The sequence below is a fragment of the Microcaecilia unicolor genome, chromosome 1, assembly GCF_901765095.1.
Source record: "Microcaecilia unicolor chromosome 1, aMicUni1.1, whole genome shotgun sequence".
Taxonomy (NCBI): domain Eukaryota; kingdom Metazoa; phylum Chordata; class Amphibia; order Gymnophiona; family Siphonopidae; genus Microcaecilia; species Microcaecilia unicolor.
Window position 1 is genome coordinate 432,662,547 of NC_044031.1, and position 22,454 is coordinate 432,685,000.

The window sequence follows — 22,454 nt, forward strand, 5'->3', positions numbered from 1 at the left end:
TGGGAGATAATCACATATGTGACACTCAAAGCAAAAGACTGGATATCACCCCTCTCTCTCTCTGCTGGACTGCTGTCTGCATCTTAGTATTATAGAGTTGTTTAATTCATTATGGATATCTTGAAAACCAGACTGGCATGGGGTTCCCATCTGGGTTGAAAATAAGATGATACCTTTTTTATTGGACATAACTTAATACCTTTGAAAGCTAATCAAGAAATGTACTAAGTTATGTCCAATAAAAAAGGTATCATCTTATTTTCTTTTCCATGTTTTATTTTGTTTTATTTCTATTGATTACCTTTAAAAGTGGACGAACACAGCTACCGCACCTCTCTACTCATCTGGGTTGAGAAATCCAAATCGAAAAGGATTATTTATGCATGCATGTATGTGTTCATATCATTCATCAGTCCTAAGCAGATAGCTCAATGGTTCCCAAAGCTGGTCCTTCAGGCACCCCAGCCAGTCCGGTTTCCTGGATATCTACAATGAACATACACGGGAACCATTGAGATAGCTAATACTACAAACACTAGGACAAATAAAACCAACAGCCTAATTTTTGCTGCTGTAGCTCCTAAACCCTGACCTGGGAAACTCCCAGCCAGTCAGGTTTTCAGGCTATCAACAATGAATATGCAATAAGAAATCTGCATGCAAAGGAGGCAGTGCATTTAAGTCTGAACCTGGGTTGGGTATATCCTGAATGCCTGACTAGCTGGGAGCCCCCCAGCCCCAGGAACCACTACTGGCACATACACCACGGTGCTTCTGAAGGGCTTTCAGCCTTAGCTGGAGGAAAGCTCTTTTCTGTGGCTGCTTAGAAGAAAGTCTAACTTTAAACGAGTTTGTGCAAAGAAGTCAGCCAGGCCAGCCAGTTTGAGGTCGGAGCAGAAAGGGTGGAGAGAATCGAGATCCAGCCCAGGCGGAGGCTGGTCCCAGGCAGCTGCTCGGCTTCAGGGAGGGAACTTTCTCATTTGCAATTGCAACAGCTGCAGGGCAGGGTCAGAGGCGATCAGAGATCAGCATGAGGGAGATCGTGCACATCCAAGCCGGCCAGTGCGGCAACCAGATTGGAACCAAGGTAAGGAAAAGTCCCCGCTTTTATCTTGGCTGTTACTGTCAGAGTTTTAACTTCACAGGGGCGGCTGGCCGGGGGAAATTACAGAACTTGGCCGGGAGATCGCCGCTTTCCGGCGAAGTTTTCTGCGATCAGGGCATCGGGCTGGGGAGTCAGTGGTCAGTTTCTCTTAACCCGGCCCAGGCCAGTGGATGAAGAGCTGCCGGACCCTGGGCGCTGCGCTGTCTGTGCCCATAAAAGGCGCTGGCTGCAGGGCGGGGCGGGAGCCGGGCTAACAAAGAACGGGAGCGGCCGACACTCAAGGGGGCTCCCCTCCCCCCACCTGTTGAGCTGCCGGCACTCGAGGGCTCCCCTCCCCTCCCCCCCACTCGGGGAGCGGCCGGTACCCGAGGGTCTTCCTTTCTAGCCAAAGAGCGGCGGAACTTGTGGGGGTCCCCTTCCCCCTGCCCAAGGAGTGACAGTCACCGAGAGATCCCCCCCCCCAACATAGGGAGTGGTTGAGTGTTTGTATTGGGGGGAGGGGGAATCAATCCCTCTCCCTCCCCCGGCTGAATCTAAGGGATCCCCCACCCCTACCCCGGGAGGCAATGAGGGGTCTCCACCCAGGGAGCGGCTGAATCAGTGGGCTGCTCAGTCTCTTAATGTGCGAGAACAGTTCTCTGGCTAATCGGTGGACCCCCCCCCCCCCCAACCCCCCTAGATAGGGGGCTGCTGGCACGCAGCTAAAGGCAGGGCGCTAACTCTCTCGCTTTCTCTCGAAGTTTTGGGAAGTTATCAGTGATGAACATGGCATCGATCCAGCAGGAAGCTACGTGGGTGACTCGGCTCTGCAGCTGGAGAGGATTAATGTCTACTACAATGAGTCGTCCTGTAAGTGTCGGGGGGGGGGTGCAAGGGGCAGGGCAAAACCCTTTTTGACTTATCCTAAGGTTAAATGTTATTCATCACTTGAGTCCACGCCCTGGTTCAGTTTTTCTTTAGAGACACGTTCAGTTATCCAGCGATTCCTCCTGTTTCCTAATTCATTGTGTTTTTGTGCAGTCCTGGACCAGCTGTTTGGTGATGTGTAGAATTTGACAATGCCATTCATACAACTGCAGTAATCTAGGAGAAAATACTTACTCTGCTTCTGAAATAGGTCACTAAAAAAAAGAAAACGTTATTGTTAATTTACAAGAAATACTTTACTAAATTCCCATACATCCCAAAATGCTCATAAATCTTTTCATCCCTAGAGGCAATTGTTATTTGAATAGATGCATATTGTTCAGTGGCTGAGAGCTGGACGGGGGCTGTTGTTCTTGTAGCACACCTCTCCAAGTACTGCAAGGCAGTTTGCAAACCTCCCAACCTGAATTTTAGAGTTTTGTGCTGTCTAGTGGTCCTAATTTTCTAGGAAAAGAAAAAGAGAAACTTATTTAGCTCCAGGCTATTGCTTGCCTCCACCTTTATCAGCCCAAATCTTGGCCTGGGGTAATGGGAAAAAGTTTCCAACTCTGTGTCCTGGCAGAAAATCCCCATTGGTGGCCATGTTAGGAAACGTTTAGATGCTGCACTTTTTACTCCTCAAATTCAGATGATACTCAGAGATTCTTCTAGGATGTAATCAAATGCCAGTGTTTACTTATTCAAATAATCAAGCAGTATCGTGACTTTTGCCAAGGTTATATCCGTGAAACACAGCATATGCACAGCGCCTGAATTTACACAGCATTTGAATTCACTGGTACCTGACTGCAACTTGCCGTGAGCTCAGGTTTGGAAAAGACAAATCTTTCAGTAAATACAGAATAAACCTCCCAAGAGTCAGTCAGTCAGTCATTTTAAAGACAGGACACACATAAATCTGAACTGACTTTAGAAAAAACATGATGGGTAGAAGCCATTGGCTCTGAAAGCCAAACCAAAATCAAGTAAAATAACTTAGCTCCCACATGAGAAAGACCCTCATCTCTGGCCAGTGGGCATGCCTTGAATTGGTGCATATATATATATTTTGTTGTTACATTTGTACCCCGCGCTTTCCCACTCATGCCAGGCTCAATTCGGCTTACATATTGTATACAGGTACTTATTTGTACCTGGGGCAATGGAGGGTTAAGTGACTTGCCCAGAGTCACAAGGAGCTGCCTGTGCCATATGAGTTATAGGAGCCTTTAAGTTTAGGAAATATGTATCAAAAATCTATTGAAGCAATGAGGTAATTTATTCACATCATGTAAACTTCTCTAGCTAAAATTCTTTTTCACTATAGTAATGCTATTTTTAGAGGAAGGGGAAATCACTTGTATACATTTTGGTCCTAAAAAGTAGGCATCAGCATAATTTTTATAACACCTGATTGGGACCTGCTACAAATAAGCCCTTCCCTCTTGTCTCATAATTCTACCATTCAGCCCCCTGCTTCATTAAATTCATTTGTCAGTGTTTGGGAGAAAAGATGACAAAATAGGAGAAGGAAGTTTTTATGGCAGAAGCCAAGGAGTTTCCAGGATAGGCAGCAGGCAAGAGATACTTGATCATTCATCTTACATTTTCCACACTTGGTACATGAGGATGGCATAAATTGAGCCTGCAATGGGTGTAAAAATTGTCATTCAGCTTTTGGAGTAAACCAGTTTGCCAATCCAAACCAACAGCCTCTTCTTTGCCCCCAGAGATTCCTGTGCGCTTATCCCATGCTTTCTGGAATTCCAATAAAGTCCTTGGGTCCACGACCTTCATTGGGAAATTTTTACCCATCCATCACCCTTTCCCAGAGGCAGGACAGGGTAAGCCACAGCCCTACCAATTGCTTTGACTATTGTAGCATCAGCAACTAGAGAGCTTGGGGCAGGAGTTGGACAGGGCTGGTCTTAGCAATTGGAGGGCCCTGTGCAGACCAGTACGGTGCCCCCCCATCCCACCTAGCCCCACCCCTTGTTGACAAGATGTGTTTTAAATATATATTTTTTTAATTTCAAATAAAGACAAATCAACTGAAACTTGTACAGAAAAACTAATTCAAATATGCAGAATGCTATCATAGGAAACCTTTGGGTTTAAAACACAAAACCATGTGTGTGTAAGGACTAGATAAATGATTTAAAACATTTATCTTATATTAATATGTAATACTTGGTAGCAATAATGAAACAGTGATGGAATATTCACATAGCAAGCAGCCTGAACCAAAAGATTTATTTTCCAGTGAACATAATTAACTTTGTATGAACTTGGCTGCTAATAGTGTGCTGAACTGGACAATGATGGCACATTTAAATTGACTCTGGACAGTTCTGCACAATGAAAACCCTCCCCTCATTAATCAATATCTTCTCTGTGAAATAGTAATAATAATAATATAAAAAGACAAGTGCATTTTTATAATATACCACTGCATTCCACAAAACAAAAGGAGCAACTTCTCACATGCCATCTTTTTCTTTTGATGTAGGCACAGGAAAAAAATATTTTAAATGCTCCCAGGTTTCAATCTAATTCATGTTTAATGTGGGATAAAATGTCATAAATAAGTAAATAAATAGATAGAAACTCTGAATGCTGAGCACTTGATTCTCATAACATGATGTCTGTTTAGTGGCCCTAAACAATCTCTGCACGATTATATTAGTACTACTAGGGTGTCTCTTTAACCAGCCCCTCCAAATGACACACTGATTACAATTTATGACAAACTCTACTTACTATACTAGCTCTGTGTACAATCCGTTTGCACAAGCCGTATGTTTGAAAATCTAAGTGAGATTAAATAAAAATTCCACCAACGATAAAGACAGCTTGAGTGCACAGGGATCCAGCAGCACGAGAAAGGAAAACAGATATTACCTTGGTTTTTTTTTTTTTACAGTATCCTCCCTATTCTAGATCTCCTCCCTGCTCCCCCGGGCTGCAGGGTGCCCTCTCGGCACAAACCTGAAGCCACCCTAGCGGTCTAGTAGAGGCTTTGGGTCAGGAAAGATCCCCTGTCTTTCCTGCCCGCTACCAGCACCGACTCTCTTGCTGCTGCATCTTCTTTAAAATGGCTGCCGAGACTTCCAACAGCAGCCTTGCAAGACTTCAGCGGACGTCTCGCAAGGCTGCCGTAGGAAGTCTCAGAAGCCATTTTTAAAGAGCGATGCAGCAGCAAGAGAGTCGGTGCTGGTAGCGGGCAGGAAAGACTGGGGATCTTTCCCACCCCGAAGACTCCACTACACCACCATGGTGGCTTCAGGTATCTGCCGGGAGGGCACCCCACAGCTCGGGGGAAGAGAGGCAAAGCAGTCAGATTGCAGCAATAGCAGGGAGCGGGAGGGAGCACAGCAGAGCCCCTGGAAGCATGAGGCCCTGTGCAACTGCCCCTAAGACCGGCCCTGGAGCGGGAGATGAATTGGTTTGGCCCCTTGCCCTTTCTGTAAGGAATATTTCCTTAGATTACTCCTGAGCCTATCCCATTTCACCTTCATCTTATGACCCCTCTTTCCAGTGCCTCCTTTCCATGGACTCCTGTGTATTTATACCATAGAGGTATTTACATGTCTCCGGTGGTGGAATTCGAACATGCGTGGGATGGGCACGGGGGGGGGGGGTCTGTTTAGAGGGAGTGGATCCACGGAATCTTGGCGGAGATTGGGTGGCAATACTGGTAAATTAGGAAGCAAAACCAGTGTTGGGTAGACTTCTGTGGTCTATGCCCTGATCGTGACTGAATAGATAGGGATGGGCTCGAGTGTAAATTTTAAGGGGCTTCGACATTAGCTTCAGAACATTTAGTACAAGAACAGTGCTGGGCAGACTTCTACGGTCTGTGCCCCGAGAATGACCAGGACAAAATAAACTCGGGTATACATATAAAGAATCACATACCTTGTAAAATGAGTTTATCTTCTTGGGCAGACTGGATGGACCATACAGGTCTTTATCTGCCGTCATTTACTATATTATCTCTCCACTTTCCCCCGCCACTACTCTAGGGTACAAGTATTTAGATCTTTAAGGGGTCCTTTTACTAAGCTACAGTAAAAAGGGGCCTGCGCTAGCGTCAGCGCGTGTTTTAGACATGCTGAGGCCCCTTTTTGCCGCAGTAGGTAAAAGAATGCCTTTTTTTCTCTCAAATGGCCATGCGATAAGTGAACCATTGAGGTAGGGGTAAGGGCTCCCTCGCTAACCCAGCGGTAAAAAGGCATCACACAGCACTACCCGATTACTACCGGGTAAGCACCGGCATTACAGAAATAGAAAATATTTTTATAGCACCGGAAATGACGCACGCTGGTGGTGGGAACTGCTGCTGGGCTCTGCCAGTAGTTCCGGATTGGCGTGTGGCAAGCCTGTTGCCATGTGCCAACCCTTTAGTAAAAGGGACCCTTAGTTTGTCCCCATATGCTTTATTTTGAAGACTACTGACCACTTTATTAGCTGCTCTTTGAACCAAGATTACACATAATACTCCAAGTGATATCTCACCAGAGCCTTGTACAAAGGCACTATCAGCATCCCATGGCCATTCCTCTCCCTATGCACCCAAGCATCCTTCTGGCTTTTGCTATTATGCTTTCTTAGGATTGTTTCATATGATGTCCTCATCTCCCGCTCTTTTGTACATAGAACATCACCCCCATACTGTACCACTCCCTTGGATTTTTACAGACTAATTGCATGACCCTGCTTTTTCTAGCATTAAATTGTAGCTGCCAAACCTTAGACCATTCCTCAAGCTTTGTGGATTCCTCCATGTTTTCCAGTTATTCATAGACTTCCTGTCTTTAGTCCATTGGGCTTTTATTGCAGTTTTTCTCATAATAGAAGCCTTTTCTACTTGTTAAGTTGCTTGCTACTCCTTCCTTTTTCCTGTATGCAGGATTGGATGTCTTGCACACAATAGCTTCAGACTTCTGAGGCAGGCACCTACATGCCGAAACACAGCCACTGTATCAAGTCTTCTACTGTATTTTAAATAAAACCTTATGCACAAGAATTTTTGCATCTCCCTTGTGTCTTTTGGAAGAGCCTATCCACCCTACTGCTTGGTTTGTGTGCTCTATAGTCATAGGGATAGTGTTCGTCCACATTTCGTGGGTGTATCTCTTGTTCTGTTCTCTCACTTATCCTTACCTTTGACAGACTGATATTTCTTTTTAGCTCTTTCCTCTCTTTTTTTTTTCTTTACTGCCTCTGTTCATTCAACTTTCACCCTCTTTCTCATCCTTCTCCTTTTCAGCTATCAATCTCCTTCTCTCACCCACTAGCTGTCTTATTCCTCATCTCACTCCTTCCCCCAGCCTTCCAGTCCCTTTCATATGTAATCAACTCACCATTACCATATTTATACCCTCCCCCATAATCACTATCCCCCTCTCATTTGATTCCTTGCCACCCCCCACTTTGGCCTCTCCTAAATAGTTCCACTATTTGCAGCGTCTTCCTCCCTCCAACCTTCTAGCCCAGCACCCGCTCCCTTTTCTCCCACCCCCACCCTTGGAGCCTGATATCCCCCCCCCCCCAGCATCTTCTTACCCCTGCCCATGGTCCAGCATTTCTTCCTCTTTCTTCCCTCCCTCATTCCCTAGATCTAACAACTCCCTCTTTTTCCCTTCCCCCTCCGGTGCATATCTCTCCCTCCGTGTTCTCCAGTCCCATGTCCAACCTCTCTTCCTCCCTTTTGCCCATTATACACAACGCTTGCTCTCTCTCCCCCCTCTTTCCTTGCATCCTGGGTCCAACATCTCTCTCTTTCTTCCTCCTCCTTCCCACTTCTATGTCCAATACTTCTCTCTCTCCCCCCCCCCCCCCCCGCCCCATGGCCAACATTTCTCTCTCACCCTCCTCCTCCTTCATCCCCACATCCAATATTTCTCCCTCTCTCATCCCTATCCCTCCCTGTACAGCAGCTCTACCTTCCACCCCACCTCCAATAATTCTCCCTCCCCTCCAAAAGTTAACCCTATCTTCCATCCACGTGCAGCACCACTTTCCTTCCCCCCCCCCCCCCCCCCCCATTTCTGTGCCCATGTGGTAAAACAGCTACTTCAAGTTAAGCTTTCACCTGTTCACATTACAGTCCTGTTCTACATATGTCCCTGAAGTGCCTGCATGGGGAATTTCTATTCTATTCGATCTGGATCTTGCATACCGACCATCATTCCTTACAGCAGTGTTCTTCAACTGGTGTGCCGCAGTAGTTTCAGAAGTCCCGTGACACTGCCTGATTTTTTTTTTTTTTGGTCATGTGCAGTCACGTCTTTTTTGTTTTTATCATGCTACATTTCTTCCTCCCGCCTCCCAGGTATGAGTTAGCAGCACTCCTGACCCCCCCCCCCCCCCCCACTCGCCATGGGTCCTCCAAACCGCTCTCTCACTTCTTCTCATGCCTGTAGCACTTTAAACCTGTCTCCTTGCTACAGCAGCAATCAACACATGCTGTCTACTGCTGGCCCTGGAACATTTCCTCTGCAGGCTCCACCCTGTGCTGAGGTAATTTCCTGTTTATGCAGGGGCCAGGATGTGAACAGGAAAGGTTCTCGGGCCAGCTGCAGACAGCATGTTGATTGTTGCTGCAGCAAGGAGAAAATCTTGAATGGCCACAGGCATGGGAAGAAGCGGGAGAGGTGTTTAGCCCACGGGGGGGGGGGGGGGTGGCATCAGTAGACCTGCTAACTCAAAGAGGAGGGAGCAAGTAGACAGGTTTGAAGCGCCACAGGAGTGGGTGGCGGAGGAAGAGCTGCTGGATTTGTGGGTGGTGGTGGTAAGAGTCGGACACATGGGTGGTGGGGGGAAGGGGACAAAAGAAAATCGACCTGCAGAGGGAGATGATGAACTATATGGGGACAATGACTGGGGAGGGAATGTGCTAAGTTACCCAGAGGGGTTTTGATAAATTACCAAGGGGTGACTGGGCAGAGGGAGAGATGTCAAACTATTCAGAGGGACCCAGAAAGAGGGGGGAGTTGTGGGACCGTGGTCTGTGGGCGATGGAGGCAGTATACTACACTGGCTAGTGGAGAGGGAGAGGGGGCATGGGAGAGATACTGTCCTATGGAGGGAAGATAGGGGAGAGATGCTGGACACAGTGTGAAAGGTGGAGAGAACAGACAGGGATAGTGGACCATATAAGAAGAATAAGAAAGATGGTGGGCCATATTGGGCAGGGAGAGTAGAGAGAAAGAAGAAGCTGGACATGGGGGAGGGATAAGGACACAGAAGGGAGATAGGGGGCATGGAGGAGCATAGGGACAAAGAGGTTTAATGCTGGATAGAGAGAAGGTACAGATACAGAATGGAAATACTAGACCTGGAGGAGACTGTGGTTGGGGGAAAAGGATGATGTTGAGCTGGGGGGATAGGGACACAGAGGGGTGATGCTGAACAAGGGCAGGGGCTAAGGATACAGAATGGCGATGTTGGGCAAGGAACGTGATATGCTGAACGTGGGGGCAGGGACACAGAGAGAAGATTGATAATGGATATGGAAGAAAAGAGGGGAGTGAGGTTGCATATAAAGGGAAGGGAAAAGGGGAGACAGGCTGCACATATAGGCAAGAGAGGAAGGGAGACGGGCTTCACATAAAGGGAAGGGGAGAGACAGGCTGCACATGAAGGGAAAAGGGGAGATGAGTTAGGTTTGAGAAGGAGGCAGAGAAACTGAAGAAAACTGAATGTGAAAGATCAGTGCCAAATAAGACATAGGGCAGAAGGCGAGAAAAAAAATTGCAAAATGGAAAGGAGGCCTTGGAAACAATGTTAAGAGCACAGACAGGAAAGTGGAACCAAAGATTGGGAGCAAGATTATTGGAATAATAAAATCACCAGACTACAAAAGTAGTAAAAATGATTTTATTTTCAGTTTAGTGATTGAATTATGTCAGTGTAGAGAATTTATTTTGCACTGTACAGGAGGGCATGCATTTCTTTCTATTTCTCTGGTTTTGCATGATATGCCAAGTCCAGTATTCTCAGCTTTCGGTTTTTGTCTGCATGTTTGTGGTTCCCTATTTTGTATCAGGTGAGAGTCATATTCTGCACCTGCAACTGACGTAAAGGATTCGGCTGGCATGTGGTGTCTGGGTAGGAACCTGTAACCATCCGTCTTGTTCCAGTTTTCCAGTAGCAAGCACACTGGTGCTGTAATATATTTCAGTAGCATATTTAAATGAAATAACTACTTCTGAAGGCTACAGGTATGGGTGGGGATGGAATGGATCTTAGCAGGGACAGGAGGGTACGATTAGATTCCAGTGGTGTGCCTTGACAAGGTCTGCACCTTGTAAGTGTGCCGCAAGATGAAAAAGGTTGAAAATCACTGCCTTACAGGATTCACAGCGATTCACAAAAAGAGGGATCCTAATACATATATATGTGTTAGGATCCCTCTTTTTGTGAATCGCTGTGAGAAAAATTACAAAAGCCAAAAACTCACTAATACAATCCCAAACCTAATATTCATATACTAGTAAAAAAAGGCCCATTTCTGACACAAATGAAACGGGTGCTAGCAAGGTTTTCCTCGGGGTGTGTATGTTTGAGAGAGTGTATGTGAGAGTGACTGTGTGTGTGAGAGAGAGTGAGTCTGGGTGTGAGTGTGTCTGTGAGAGAGAAAGAGTGTGTGTGTGAGAATGAGAGTGTGTGCAAGTGCGTATGCGAGACACAGTGTGAGAGAGTGTGTTTCACACAGATACAGTGTGTGCGCGAGAGAGAGAGTGTGTGTGAGATACAGACTCTCTTTGAGACTGAGTGTATGAGACCAAGAGAGTGTGTGAGTGACTGTGTGACACATAGAGAGTGAATGTGATACAGTGTGAGACATAGAGTGTGTGAGAGACAGTGTGGGAGAGTGAGAGAGAGAGAAAGACATTGACTGTGAGAGAGAGTGTGTGTGTGTGACAGAGATACCTCCCCCCCCCCCCCCCCCCCTCTGGTGTCAGCCCCCCCCCTCTCTCTCTGGTGTCTGAGCATTACTGTTAGGACGCTGAGCTCTGACTGTGCTTCAAGGAACTGACCAATCCTATTTAATAGATTGCACCTCCAACATTCTGAACCCGAGAAACCTCGTGTGGTTGGTCACTTCTGCTTGTGACGAATCCGGAAGTATGTGATGTCAATTCAGGAGATGGATACAGAGAGCAGGAATGCCTCAGCCATGCAGTCAGCTTCAGAATGTTGGAGGTGCATTTTATTATATAGGATGTCTTTTAACATCTTCCTAAATAACATATATGAAGACTGTGTTCTCATAAGCAAAGGTAACACATTCCAAAGTCGAGATCCCTGAAAAGGAAATGATCTCTCAATAATTGATTTTAGTCTAATATTTTTTTATTGTAGGATAATCTAACGATAAAATCCAATAGTAACAAAGGTTTCTCCTATAAGAAAGAATCTCAAACAAATCAACCAAACCTTCCACATTTGCCCCAGAAAGCGCTTTGAAAATCAAACGTATCGTCTTAAATCTAATAAGCTGTACAACAGGCAACCAATTTGATGAGAATTGGAACAGTAGTCCTCGGCTTACTGCAACTTGTAGACAGGTGTAGTACAAAAGTATTAAGTGCACTAGGTGAATTTTCAGCCTTGTGCTCCCACCTCAGTTAATTTTCAGAGATCTGTTCCCCCAAGATAGGGTCAAGGGTCATGTATTTGACATAACACCCTTTCTGTGGTAAAACCAAAGCGGTTTACATATATTATAAACTCAACAATCAGGAATACCACATTACTGGACCTCCCAGAACAATTCTATATAGATGTGTAACTAGACAGACAATTTCCAAAAAAGCCAATGACCTGAATATGTGAGCTATTTGAAAACTGCCTAAACTATGTGCTGCTGCTTCTTTTTAGTTTGTGGCTGTCAGGACTTGCTGATTTATTTTGATTGCAGCTGCTTTTTGCCACTCCTCAAAAACTGCCACCCTACACCACAGCCTATTTTTCTCATGGTTAAGTTGGCCCAGAAGACACCTACAAAAGGGTTTGATGTCAACACTAGTCCAACAGTGAAATGGAAGTCAGATCTAAAAAAAAAGACCCTAATAATTTAATTTCAGCTTCAAAGTGAAATAGCTGAAAAACGTTTCTGCAGTATTTCTCCATGTTCCTAACTGGCTTGTAAGATCATTTGATACCTAGATTCTTTATAATCCTGTGAGTGAGCTGTCGTGTAGAGTGCTACCCACATTCAGGGGCTCAACATCTAATATATGTTTTTGTTATAGCTCAGAAGTATGTGCCCAGAGCAGTCTTGGTGGATTTGGAACCAGGAACCATGGACAGTGTGCGATCTGGTCCCTTTGGTCAGCTCTTTCGTCCTGACAATTTCATTTTTGGTAAGTATACAGAATCTATTTTTTGTTGACAATATCATAACACGCTAGAGAAGTATAATACAGCACTTCCTTGAACCTTAAGCAACTTAGACTTAAAAATTGTATTTTGTTTTTATTATTTTTGGGTAGGTTTTAATACATTGAGCTAAAGTTTCTTGTGGGAGGCCAATTTCCAAATTGTGTATTTTGGGACAAAATCTGTGGGTACTTTTTACCTGCATACAGTGCCCCAGTTTTCAAAGCGAACATTTATATTTGCTTTGAAACTTTTGTCCATTTGGCCATTTGTGCTTGCCTTTTCTGCAAACACTAAAATGTAGAAATACTGGTTTATATTTTTATGTAACTGAATCAGTCACTTGGACATGGATCAGGCATTATAGAAGCAACTAGTAAAGTTTGAGCTAAATCCAATAATAAAAAAAAAAAGTGTCTCTGTGAATTAGTAGATATAAAGCTCTTGCCACACGAAAGAGTAGAGGGGCAGCTGCTGTGTCCAAGGGAGACCAGGGTGATCAACACTGCACAAACAGAAAACTAACAAATATGTATATGCAAATCAATCTCATGCATATTTACTGTAGATATCCTGAAAACCCAACTGGCTGGGGGGTTCCCCCAGGACAGATTTGAGAACTGCTGAAAGACAAAGTGTGGTGGAAAGACTGCATATAAAACCCTCACTAAAACACAAATATCAGTGTATATCATATACCTACATCTAAAACATTAGATAACTAGTGGAACCATGCCCGTTTCCTCAACAATGAAACGGGCGCTAGGAAGGCTGTCATGTAAGCTTTGGTTTTCTCTCTCCCCTCCCCCTCCATGTCCAGCGATTCTTCCCTCCCCTCCATGTCCAGCGATTCTCCTCTTCCCTGCCCTCCCATCCGTGTCCCGTGATTCTCTCTACTGTCCTCCCATCCCATCCATGTCCAATTCTCCTCTGCCCTGTCCTCCCCTTCCTCCCTCCCTTCGATGTCCCGTGAGTCTCTCCTCTACTGTCCTCCCATCCCAGCCATGTCCATCAATTCTCCTCTGCCCTGCCCTCCCCTCCATGTCCCACGATTCTCTCCTCTACTGTCCTCCCATCCCATCCATTCTCCTCTGCCCTGCCCTCCCCTCACGATTCTCTCCTCCCCTCGATTTGTACCTGAACGTTCCCTGGCTGGCTGGCGCTGGCTTCCCTTCCCTCTTACTGTTCCGCCCTCTGACATCATTACGTGTTGACGCGAGGGTGGGGCAATGAGTGGTTATGGATGTTACGAACCCAGGCATCCAGATGTAGAACGTTGGAGGTACAAATTATTATATAGGATTCTACAAAAACACATAAAAACAGAAGTCTAATTCTATAGAGAACAGATGCTTTCATGCATCTTTCCCCAGATATGTCAGGAATCACTATTCTGGGGATTGGAAGTTTTAAATTTGGCTTTATATCACTAAGAAAACACACATACAGTGTAGAAACAGAAAAATGTAGGCAGATAAAGACCATATGGCCTATCCAGTCTGCCCATCCATACCATCTAATCTCCCTATTACACCCTTAGAGATACTATGTACTTGTCCAAAGCTCTCTTGAATACAGATACTATTTTTGTCTCCATCACTTCCAACGGGAGGCCATTCCACAAATTCACCACCCTTTCCATGAGAAAGTATTTCCTCAGGCTACTTCAGAGTCTATCCACTTTCATTTTCATCCTATGCCCCCTTGTTCCAGAGCTTCCTTTCAGTTGAGACTCACTTCCTGTGCATTTGTTATTCCGCATAGATATTTAAAAGTCTACCATATCTCCCCCTCTCCAGCCTTTCTTCCAAAGTTCGCATTTTGAGATCTTTAAGTCTGTCCCCATATGCTTTATGAAGAAGACCACTGACCATTTTAGTAGCCACTCTCTGGACCAACTCTATCCTGTTTATATCTTTTTGAAAGTGTGGTCTCCAGAATTACACACAATATTTTAACGAGTCATCTCCTTTTTTCCTACTGGCCATTCCTCTCCCTATACACTTGAGCATCCTTCTAGCTTTCGCTGTCATCTTTCTACTTGTTTGGCCACCTTATGATCATCACACACCTAAGTCCTGCTCCTTTTTTGTGCATAAAAGTTCTTCACCCCCTAAACTGTACCGCTCCCTCAGATTTTTGCAGCCCAAATGCATGACCTTGCAGTTTTTAGAATTAAATCTTAGCTGCCAAATTCCAGACCGTTTCTCTAGTTTCGCTAAGTCCTTTCTTATCCACACTGTTAGGGAAATCTACCCTACTGCAGATTTTGGTATCATCCAAAATGTTAAAAAACTGGCCCAAGAACCAAACCTTGCGGCATGCCACTGATAACATCCTTTTCTTCAAAATTAGCTCTTTACCAGTACCCTCTGTCGCCTTTCACTCAATTATTTCCTAACTCAGTCAACCAGTTTAGGGCCCATACTGCGGGCACTCAGTTTATTTATTAGTTATCTATGCAGAACTGTGTCAAATGCTTTGCTATAATCTAAATACACTACATCTTGTGCTCTCCCTTGGTCCAAACTCTTTTCATCACCATCAAGTCCAGAAGCGAAGAACCCCATCAATCCACTATCAGCTGAAAACCCTGGCTGGATAGTTCCCATTTTCCCAGGTCCAAGGAGTGCCTGGTGAGAAAGTCTGCCTCCACATTCAAGGATCAAAAGATGAGAGCTACTGACAAGCAGAGAAGATTTTTCTCAGCCCAACACATGAGGGAGGCCACCTCCACTGCTGTCTGACAGCTGTGGGTTCCACCTTGCTTGTTGATATAAGCCACTGCCATCGCATTGTTGGAGACAACTCGGACCAGGGAACCCGCTAGAAAGTGAAGAAAGTTGCACAAGGCATTCTACACTGCCCAGAGCTCCAAGCAATCATCAAGCACCAGGACTCTTGGTCTGTTCATGTGCCCTGTGCCAGATGGAACTTGTAATGAGCTCCTCAACCCGACTTGCTGGCATCTGTTGTCGCCACCTACCATTGTGCTACTGGAAAGGGAGCTCTCATGGTGAAATTCCTGGGCAGCAGTGGCAACGACAATTGCATACTCTGTCTGGTAACCAACGTCCAAGGAAGATGAAGGTCGTACTTCTGTGACACTGGTGACCAGTGGCTGAGAAAAGACTCCTGTAAAGGCCGTATACGAGCCCTTGCCCATGGCACCACTTTCATTGTCACTGTTATTGGTCCCAGACCCAGGGCCTGCCTTGACTGGGGAGAAGACGAATCTAGTTTAGACCTCCTGCATTCCTTGTGAAAGATCCTCTCCCTTGTTGTGTCGATGGAGTTAGCCCGCTCTTCTTGAAATTGATCGCCCAACCCAACCGATGCATGAATGAGCCAGTCATCAAGATAGGGGTGAACTCTGATTCCCTGATGCCGAAGAAAGGCTGCCACTACCACCATAACCTTGGTAAACATTCTTGCAGCCGTGGCGAGATCAAAGGACAAAGCCCTGAACTGAAAGTAACGGCCTAGCACCGCAAAATGTAGAAACCTCTGATGTGGCGGGCATATGCAAGTATGCCTCCTTTAGATTGAGGACAGTGAGAAATTCTCCTACTTGAACGGCGGCTAGGACTGCTCTTAACGTCTCTTAACGTTTCCATACAAAAGTGCAACACTCAAAGGCAGCGGTTTAGACCTTTTGAGATCTAAGACTGGACGAAAGGTGCCTTCCTTCTTCGGGACAATGAAATAGATATCTGCCTTGTCCCTGTTCGGCCAAGGGAACTGGAACAATGACCCAGAGTGCCAGCGAAGAATCTAAGGTGGCCTGAACTTCGATTGCCTTGGTTCCCTTTCGACAAGGACACTGCAAGAAGAGAGGAGTGACCAGACAGGAGAGCTCCAACTTGTAACCTTCTGTAAGGATATCCAAAACCCACTAGTCTGGGGTGATTTTGGCCTCCTGAAAATCTTGAAGACGTCCTCCCAGTGAAGGAAGAGTGGACCAGCCTCGCATCACTGTGAAGCTCAGGAAGCATTGGACACCCTGGCTGACTGAGATGAGAACTTTTTATCCGCATGAAAGGAAGATTGGCGTGCCTTAAAGAGGGACTTCTGACCAGGCCGGTACCGTCTGCTGTCTCAAAATCAAGAGCTCCCTGAAGATGGGCCACCAGAGGCTTTCAGCTTATCTTCCTGCAACCGCTGTGGCTTAGTTTCCCCCCAGTTACTGAGATCTTCTCCAAATAATCACTTGCCTCAAAAGGGCAGTTTAAATACATGTGACTGACGCCGCATCCGCTCCCAATGCTGCAGCCAGAGTTGTTGATGTGCCTTGACATCCAAAGACATACCTGTAACATGTCATAAATAGCATCTGCCAAGTAGGCCAACCCTGTTTCTAGCTGGGCGTTATGGTACCCATCTTGTGTTGCAGACTTCTAATGCCACTTCAGGCATGCTCTTGCCACGAACGAGCTGCACACTGTTGCTTAAATGCCCAAAGAGGCCATTTCAAAGGCTTGCTTCGGTGAGCCTTCTAGCTTCCTATCCTGTAGGTCTTTTACAGTAATGTTCCCTTCACCAGCATGGTGGTCTTAAGTCACATGGGAGTCTACCATGGGAAGCTGCAATTTGTTTCTCCTCTGCAACCAACAGCTAGAGGCAAGCCATGACTTTTCCCACGCTCAGCCCTGCCTTCGGCGGGACTCTTTCTGCTGTAATCAGGTCTTGAATGTCAGGATGCATCGGGAAGGCCATAGGACCTCTAAGCCCACTCATGATCAACAAAGATGGAATTCCAAAGCACAAGGCTCCTGAATTGAAAGCACTGCCAGTACCTCAGAAATAAGAATACTGAGCACCTTTTTATAAAACAACCTCAGTACTTTTGGGTCATCTCCCTTCTCAGGAGGGAGCTTTCCCTCATCTAATGGCTCCTCTGAATAGACCAAGACCACATCAGATAAGGAAGGGAGAAGCAGAAAGCCTCATCAGCCCATTCCCGGAGGTCTAAACGAGATCTCTTAGGAGCCGGACAGTTGGGCGAGAAACTGAAGTACCCTGCAGCAACTCTGATTGTCCCTGCTTCAGTGAAGTAGGCCTGGTGTAAGAACAATATAAACACCGGAGAAAACAAAGATCCCGATGCAGCCAAATGCTCTTGTCAGGGCCTGAGGTTGTAAAATGGTGGCTAAGCTCCACACATGATCAGAGGCTGTTCCTCTGCCAGTCGGCCCTGACAAAATGATGCCTGTTCCAGAGCTCTCCTGCATCAAACTGTGCACTGGCTCTGCTGGAGAGCCCAAAGTTCAGCATATTTGGATGCTGCCCCTAATCCCAAGACGTGTTGCTGCTAACCATTTCCTCCAAGTCCCACGGGGCTCCCAGTTTCCATGCACTGCAATGCCCTTACACCAGCTGGCGGGTCTCGCAGCAGGAACACGGTTTAACTGCCTCCGTGGGAGTCACCATTCTGTCACAAGCGTTGCACTATGCTGTCCTAAGCAGTGGGTCAGGATCCCTCCCCCCTGCACCAAGTAGAACTTGCAGCCCTCCAAGTGGTTCTGAGTCGAACTTTAGTCAGCCTTACCACTGCTAGCTGCTCTCCCCAAGCTCACAGTCTCCACAAGTCTTACCCCAGATGGGACAGAATCAGGACTGATACTCTGTCCTACGCTCTCCAGTAAACCTCTTTCCTTTTTGCCTTTTTTTTTTTAAGGTTGTTGTATTGGAAAGGGGAGCTCCAGAGAAAACAGGGGAGAAGTAAAGGGAGGGAGTAAATTTGTGGGCCACCAGGCAGGGATCTGAAGACCCCCAGATATGACTCTACAGACTCAAACCACCTGCAAAGCTCAACTAGGGACCAGTTGATTAACTGGACCAGGAGCAAATCACTCAGAGCAAGAGGCTGAAAAGTGTGTCCACCCACCTAGAAAATACTGAGGCGCTGAACTGAACACCAAGAGAGGTGTCTCAGCTCACTTTTCTATCTCCACCTGCTGGTTGATGGACACAACTATCCCACAGGTTCTGGAATAGTGGGAAGCTACATAATGGAAACTATGTTGCCTTGGATCCTGTAATCTATTGGCTTCCAAAAACATTACTATTCTGTTTCAAAAGCATGTCCATTAATTTACTTACTACAGAAGTCAGACTTACCAGCCTGTATTTCCCAACTACTTCCTTCGGCTTTTATGGAGAGGGACCTCTGCCCTTTTTCAGTCCTCCAAGACCATTCCTGACCAGGGGGCGTAGCTAGACAGCAGATTTTGGGTGGGCCTAGACAAGAAGTGGGTGGGCACCAAGTGTTCTACCCCCTCCCCCACCAACTTAAAAATATATCTCAGCTGGCGGAAAAACACTGCTCTCCACCTTGGCAGCCTGCAGCAGGCATGCGCCGAAAACTGAGCCATGCGCAGGTGCCAGCTTAGGAAGCTCAGATTGCTGAAGTGGAGAGCAATGTTTTCAGCACCATCAAGGGGAGGTCTTCAACTTGCAGAGCTTGGGATCCCCACCAGCTACCACTAAATGAGTGCTGCTGTTAGGTGGGCCTGAGTCCTAAGTGGGTGGGCCCTGGCCCACCTGTGGCTACGCCACTGCACCTGACACTAAAGAAGCATTGAAAAGATCAGTCAGTAGAGCTGCTAGAACTTCCTTAGGTTCTTTCAGTACCCTCAGATGTATGCCATCCAGCCCAATCGCTTTGTCCACCTTTAGCCAGCTCCTCATGAACACAGTCCTCTGAAAATCATTCAGAGACTACCCACTCCTCCATTCCTATTTGTGTTTGTCTTCTGCGGTCCCATTCCCGGCCCTTCAGCTGTGAATACAGAACAGAAATATTTGTTAAGCAATTCTGCCTTATCTTTTTCAGCTTCTACATGCACCTTTGAATCTCACAATGCCACTTTTGCACTTCCTCTTATCATTAACACATGTAAAAATGTTTTGTTCCCCCCCCCCCCCCCCCCCCCCCCAATTTTACTATGCTGGTTATTTTTTTTTCTTCCATTTGCATCTTTGCTTTGCTGACTGCTCTACCAGCTTCTCTTAGCTTTTACAGATATTGCCACCTGTCTTCCTTTTTCTGTGATCTCTTGTAGTTTATAAAGGCTAACCTCTTTTTCCTTACCTTTTCAGCTACTTTTGAGAACCAAAGTGGCCTCCTTTTCCTCTTGTTTTATTTACTTTCCTTGCAAAAAGGTTAGTTGCCCTTACAATATGCTCCTTTCAGTTTTGCTCACTGCTTTCCAACCTCTTCCAGATGTTCCCATTCAGACAGCAATTCCTTGAGGTAATCTCCCTTCAGAATAAAGTCATTTTTTAGAAGTCTAGAACCTTCACTTTTGAATGAACGCTCTCCACACCTATCTTAATATTAGACCACACCATCTGATGACCTCTGGATGTCAGATGATCACCAACTATAAACATCAGAAACACTCTCCCTGTTAGTAAGCACTAAGTCCAGTATGGTCACATACCAATTGCTGGAATAGTTCCCCCTGTAGAGAATCCAAGATCTCCCTGCTTCTAAAAGACCTCACAATAGGGATACCCCAATCAACATCTGGCATATTAAAATCACCTATTGGAAGACAAAGAGAGAGAGCCATATAGATCTGTATTAAGTCTAGCATCTAAGTGGCCTTGTCAGTTTTAAGGTGACAATTAAGCAAGTTGTCTCTAATGTAGCAGCTCTGTATATAAGAAACAGCTGCAGGCCTTGAGCTTCTCAATAAATCTGTTGTAGTATATTGTCTTGGCTCTTGCTGTCTGGCCAACACATCACATACCCTTCAAGCTGGTACACATTTTCATGTGGCTTGCTGAAGATAAAATAGATGCATTCTTAAGTCCTGATCCCTTTCTTGCAAACACAACAGCTGAAAATGCAAGTTGGCATCGTAAATGGAATGTAGCAGCTGAGCTGAAGGACAGAAAAATACCTCTAAGTACATATCTAGCAGATACCAAGGACACACACAGTGAATGACCATCTGACTTTCCTGCCTTTAATCTCATGACTCCAAGTGTTATAAGTCTCTAGTTCCCCAGTAGGGTGTTCTTAGTGATGTTGCTTATTGCTGGCACTAGCTGTTGCTCTGTTGTAAATTTTATACTCTCTGGAAGAAATACATTTCAGCTCAAATATGGCACATTACAGGTGCTTTCCATTTGGGAAAATTTGGCTGGGGGGGGGGGGGGGGGCAAGATTTACAAGCTACTCGAAGAAGTTACTCCAAAATATCACCTACAACTTCTGTTAGTTTCTGTTCATATATTGTATAGTTCAAAAGAAAATGCGCCCAAGACTTAGCTCACTGCTATAATGATGTATCACACAAGAGAGGTTAGGATCCAAAGCTATAAATACATGTGGCATACAGAATAATAATATAATACTGACATCCGTGTTTACAACTGGCTCACTGTATTTTAGGACAAACCGGAGCAGGAAATAACTGGGCCAAAGGACATTACACAGAAGGGGCGGAGCTGATGGACTCGATCATTGATATAATAAGAAAAGAATGTGAACATACTGATTGCTTGCAAGGATTCCAACTCACCCATTCCCTGGGAGGAGGAACAGGCTCTGGAATGGGGACACTGCTTATCAGCAAAATACGAGAAGAATATCCAGATAGGATAATGAACACATTCAGCGTCATGCCATCTCCAAAAGTCTCAGACACTGTTGTAGAGCCATACAATGCAACCTTGTCTGTTCACCAGTTGGTGGAAAACACAGATGAAACTTACTGCATTGACAATGAAGCCCTCTACGATATTTGTTTCCGTACCTTGAAGCTCACTACTCCAACTTATGGGGATCTGAACCACCTGGTGTCAGCTACCATGAGTGGGGTCACAACATCATTGCGTTTTCCAGGCCAGCTCAATGCTGACCTTCGTAAACTAGCTGTGAATATGGTTCCGTTTCCACGCCTGCATTTCTTTATGCCCGGTTTTGCTCCTTTAACAGCCCGTGGCAGCCAGCAGTATCGCGCACTCACTGTTCCAGAACTCACTCAACAGATGTTTGATGCCAAAAACATGATGGCAGCTTGTGACCCGAGACATGGAAGGTACTTAACTGTGGCCACAGTCTTCCGAGGTCCCATGTCAATGAAAGAGGTTGATGAGCAGATGCTGGCTATCCAGAACAAAAACAGCAGCTACTTTGTAGAATGGATCCCAAACAATGTCAAAGTAGCAGTCTGCGACATTGCACCACGAGGCCTCAAGATGTCTTCCACCTTCATAGGTAACAGCACAGCCATTCAAGAGCTCTTTAAGAGAATTTCTGAGCAATTTTCTGCTATGTTCAGAAGAAAGGCTTTCCTCCACTGGTTTACAGGAGAAGGAATGGATGAAATGGAATTTACAGAGGCAGAAAGCAACATGAATGACCTTGTATCAGAGTATCAGCAGTATCAAGAAGCAACAGCCAATGATGGAGAGGAAACATTTGAGGAGGATGAGGAAGAAATCAATGAATAAATCTATCACATGGTGAAAGGATTCTTTGTTAAAAATTACTATTGCTTGTTAGTACATGATAGGGTCCACGTTGAAGGTAAAATAAGTCATACTGTGAAGAGAATTTTGTGGGTTTCTGACGTATTATGCAGTGATAAAACTATGCATTACTGAATTTCCAGGAATTTTGTCTACTCATAATAAAAGTAAATGTTTGAATTAAATGTTGTTTCTGTAGTCAGATTGTTCTACATACAGTGCTGTTTATAACTCTGATTTACTGTGTATCTGAACGACAAACAGCCCATTATAGATCTGCCCTTGTAACTTAAATCTGACAGAACCAGCAATAGCAGTTCACAAAAACAGCAATAAGGTCTTTAGAAGAACAAAAATTTAAGGTAGCAGTTCTGGCTGATTGTTTAAATTAACTACTGCTTTCAGTATGTTTATTCCTAGGTCTTTTTCCCCCTTACATGTTAATACTATGTTGGAGTATAAGGCATGGACTTCATGGCCCCATTTTTTCCCTTTACTTTCTCCTTCCCTGTGCCCCCCCTCCTCCAGTTCCTAATGAATTTGTATCAGTACAGTGTCTGCACAG

General features: G+C 45.4%; 1 protein-coding gene across 1 annotated transcript; it reads left to right on the forward strand.

Annotated features, from left to right (window-relative positions):
- Positions 1–765: 765 nt before the first annotated feature.
- Positions 766–22,069, forward strand: TUBB6 (tubulin beta 6 class V). Its single transcript, XM_030212324.1, has 4 exons — positions 766–1,087; positions 1,846–1,954; positions 12,277–12,387; positions 20,808–22,069. The coding sequence occupies exons 1-4, from the start codon at positions 1,031–1,033 to the stop codon at positions 21,869–21,871; spliced, it is 1,341 nt and encodes a 446-aa protein (XP_030068184.1). The 5' UTR covers positions 766–1,030; the 3' UTR covers positions 21,872–22,069.
- Positions 22,070–22,454: the final 385 nt, after the last annotated feature.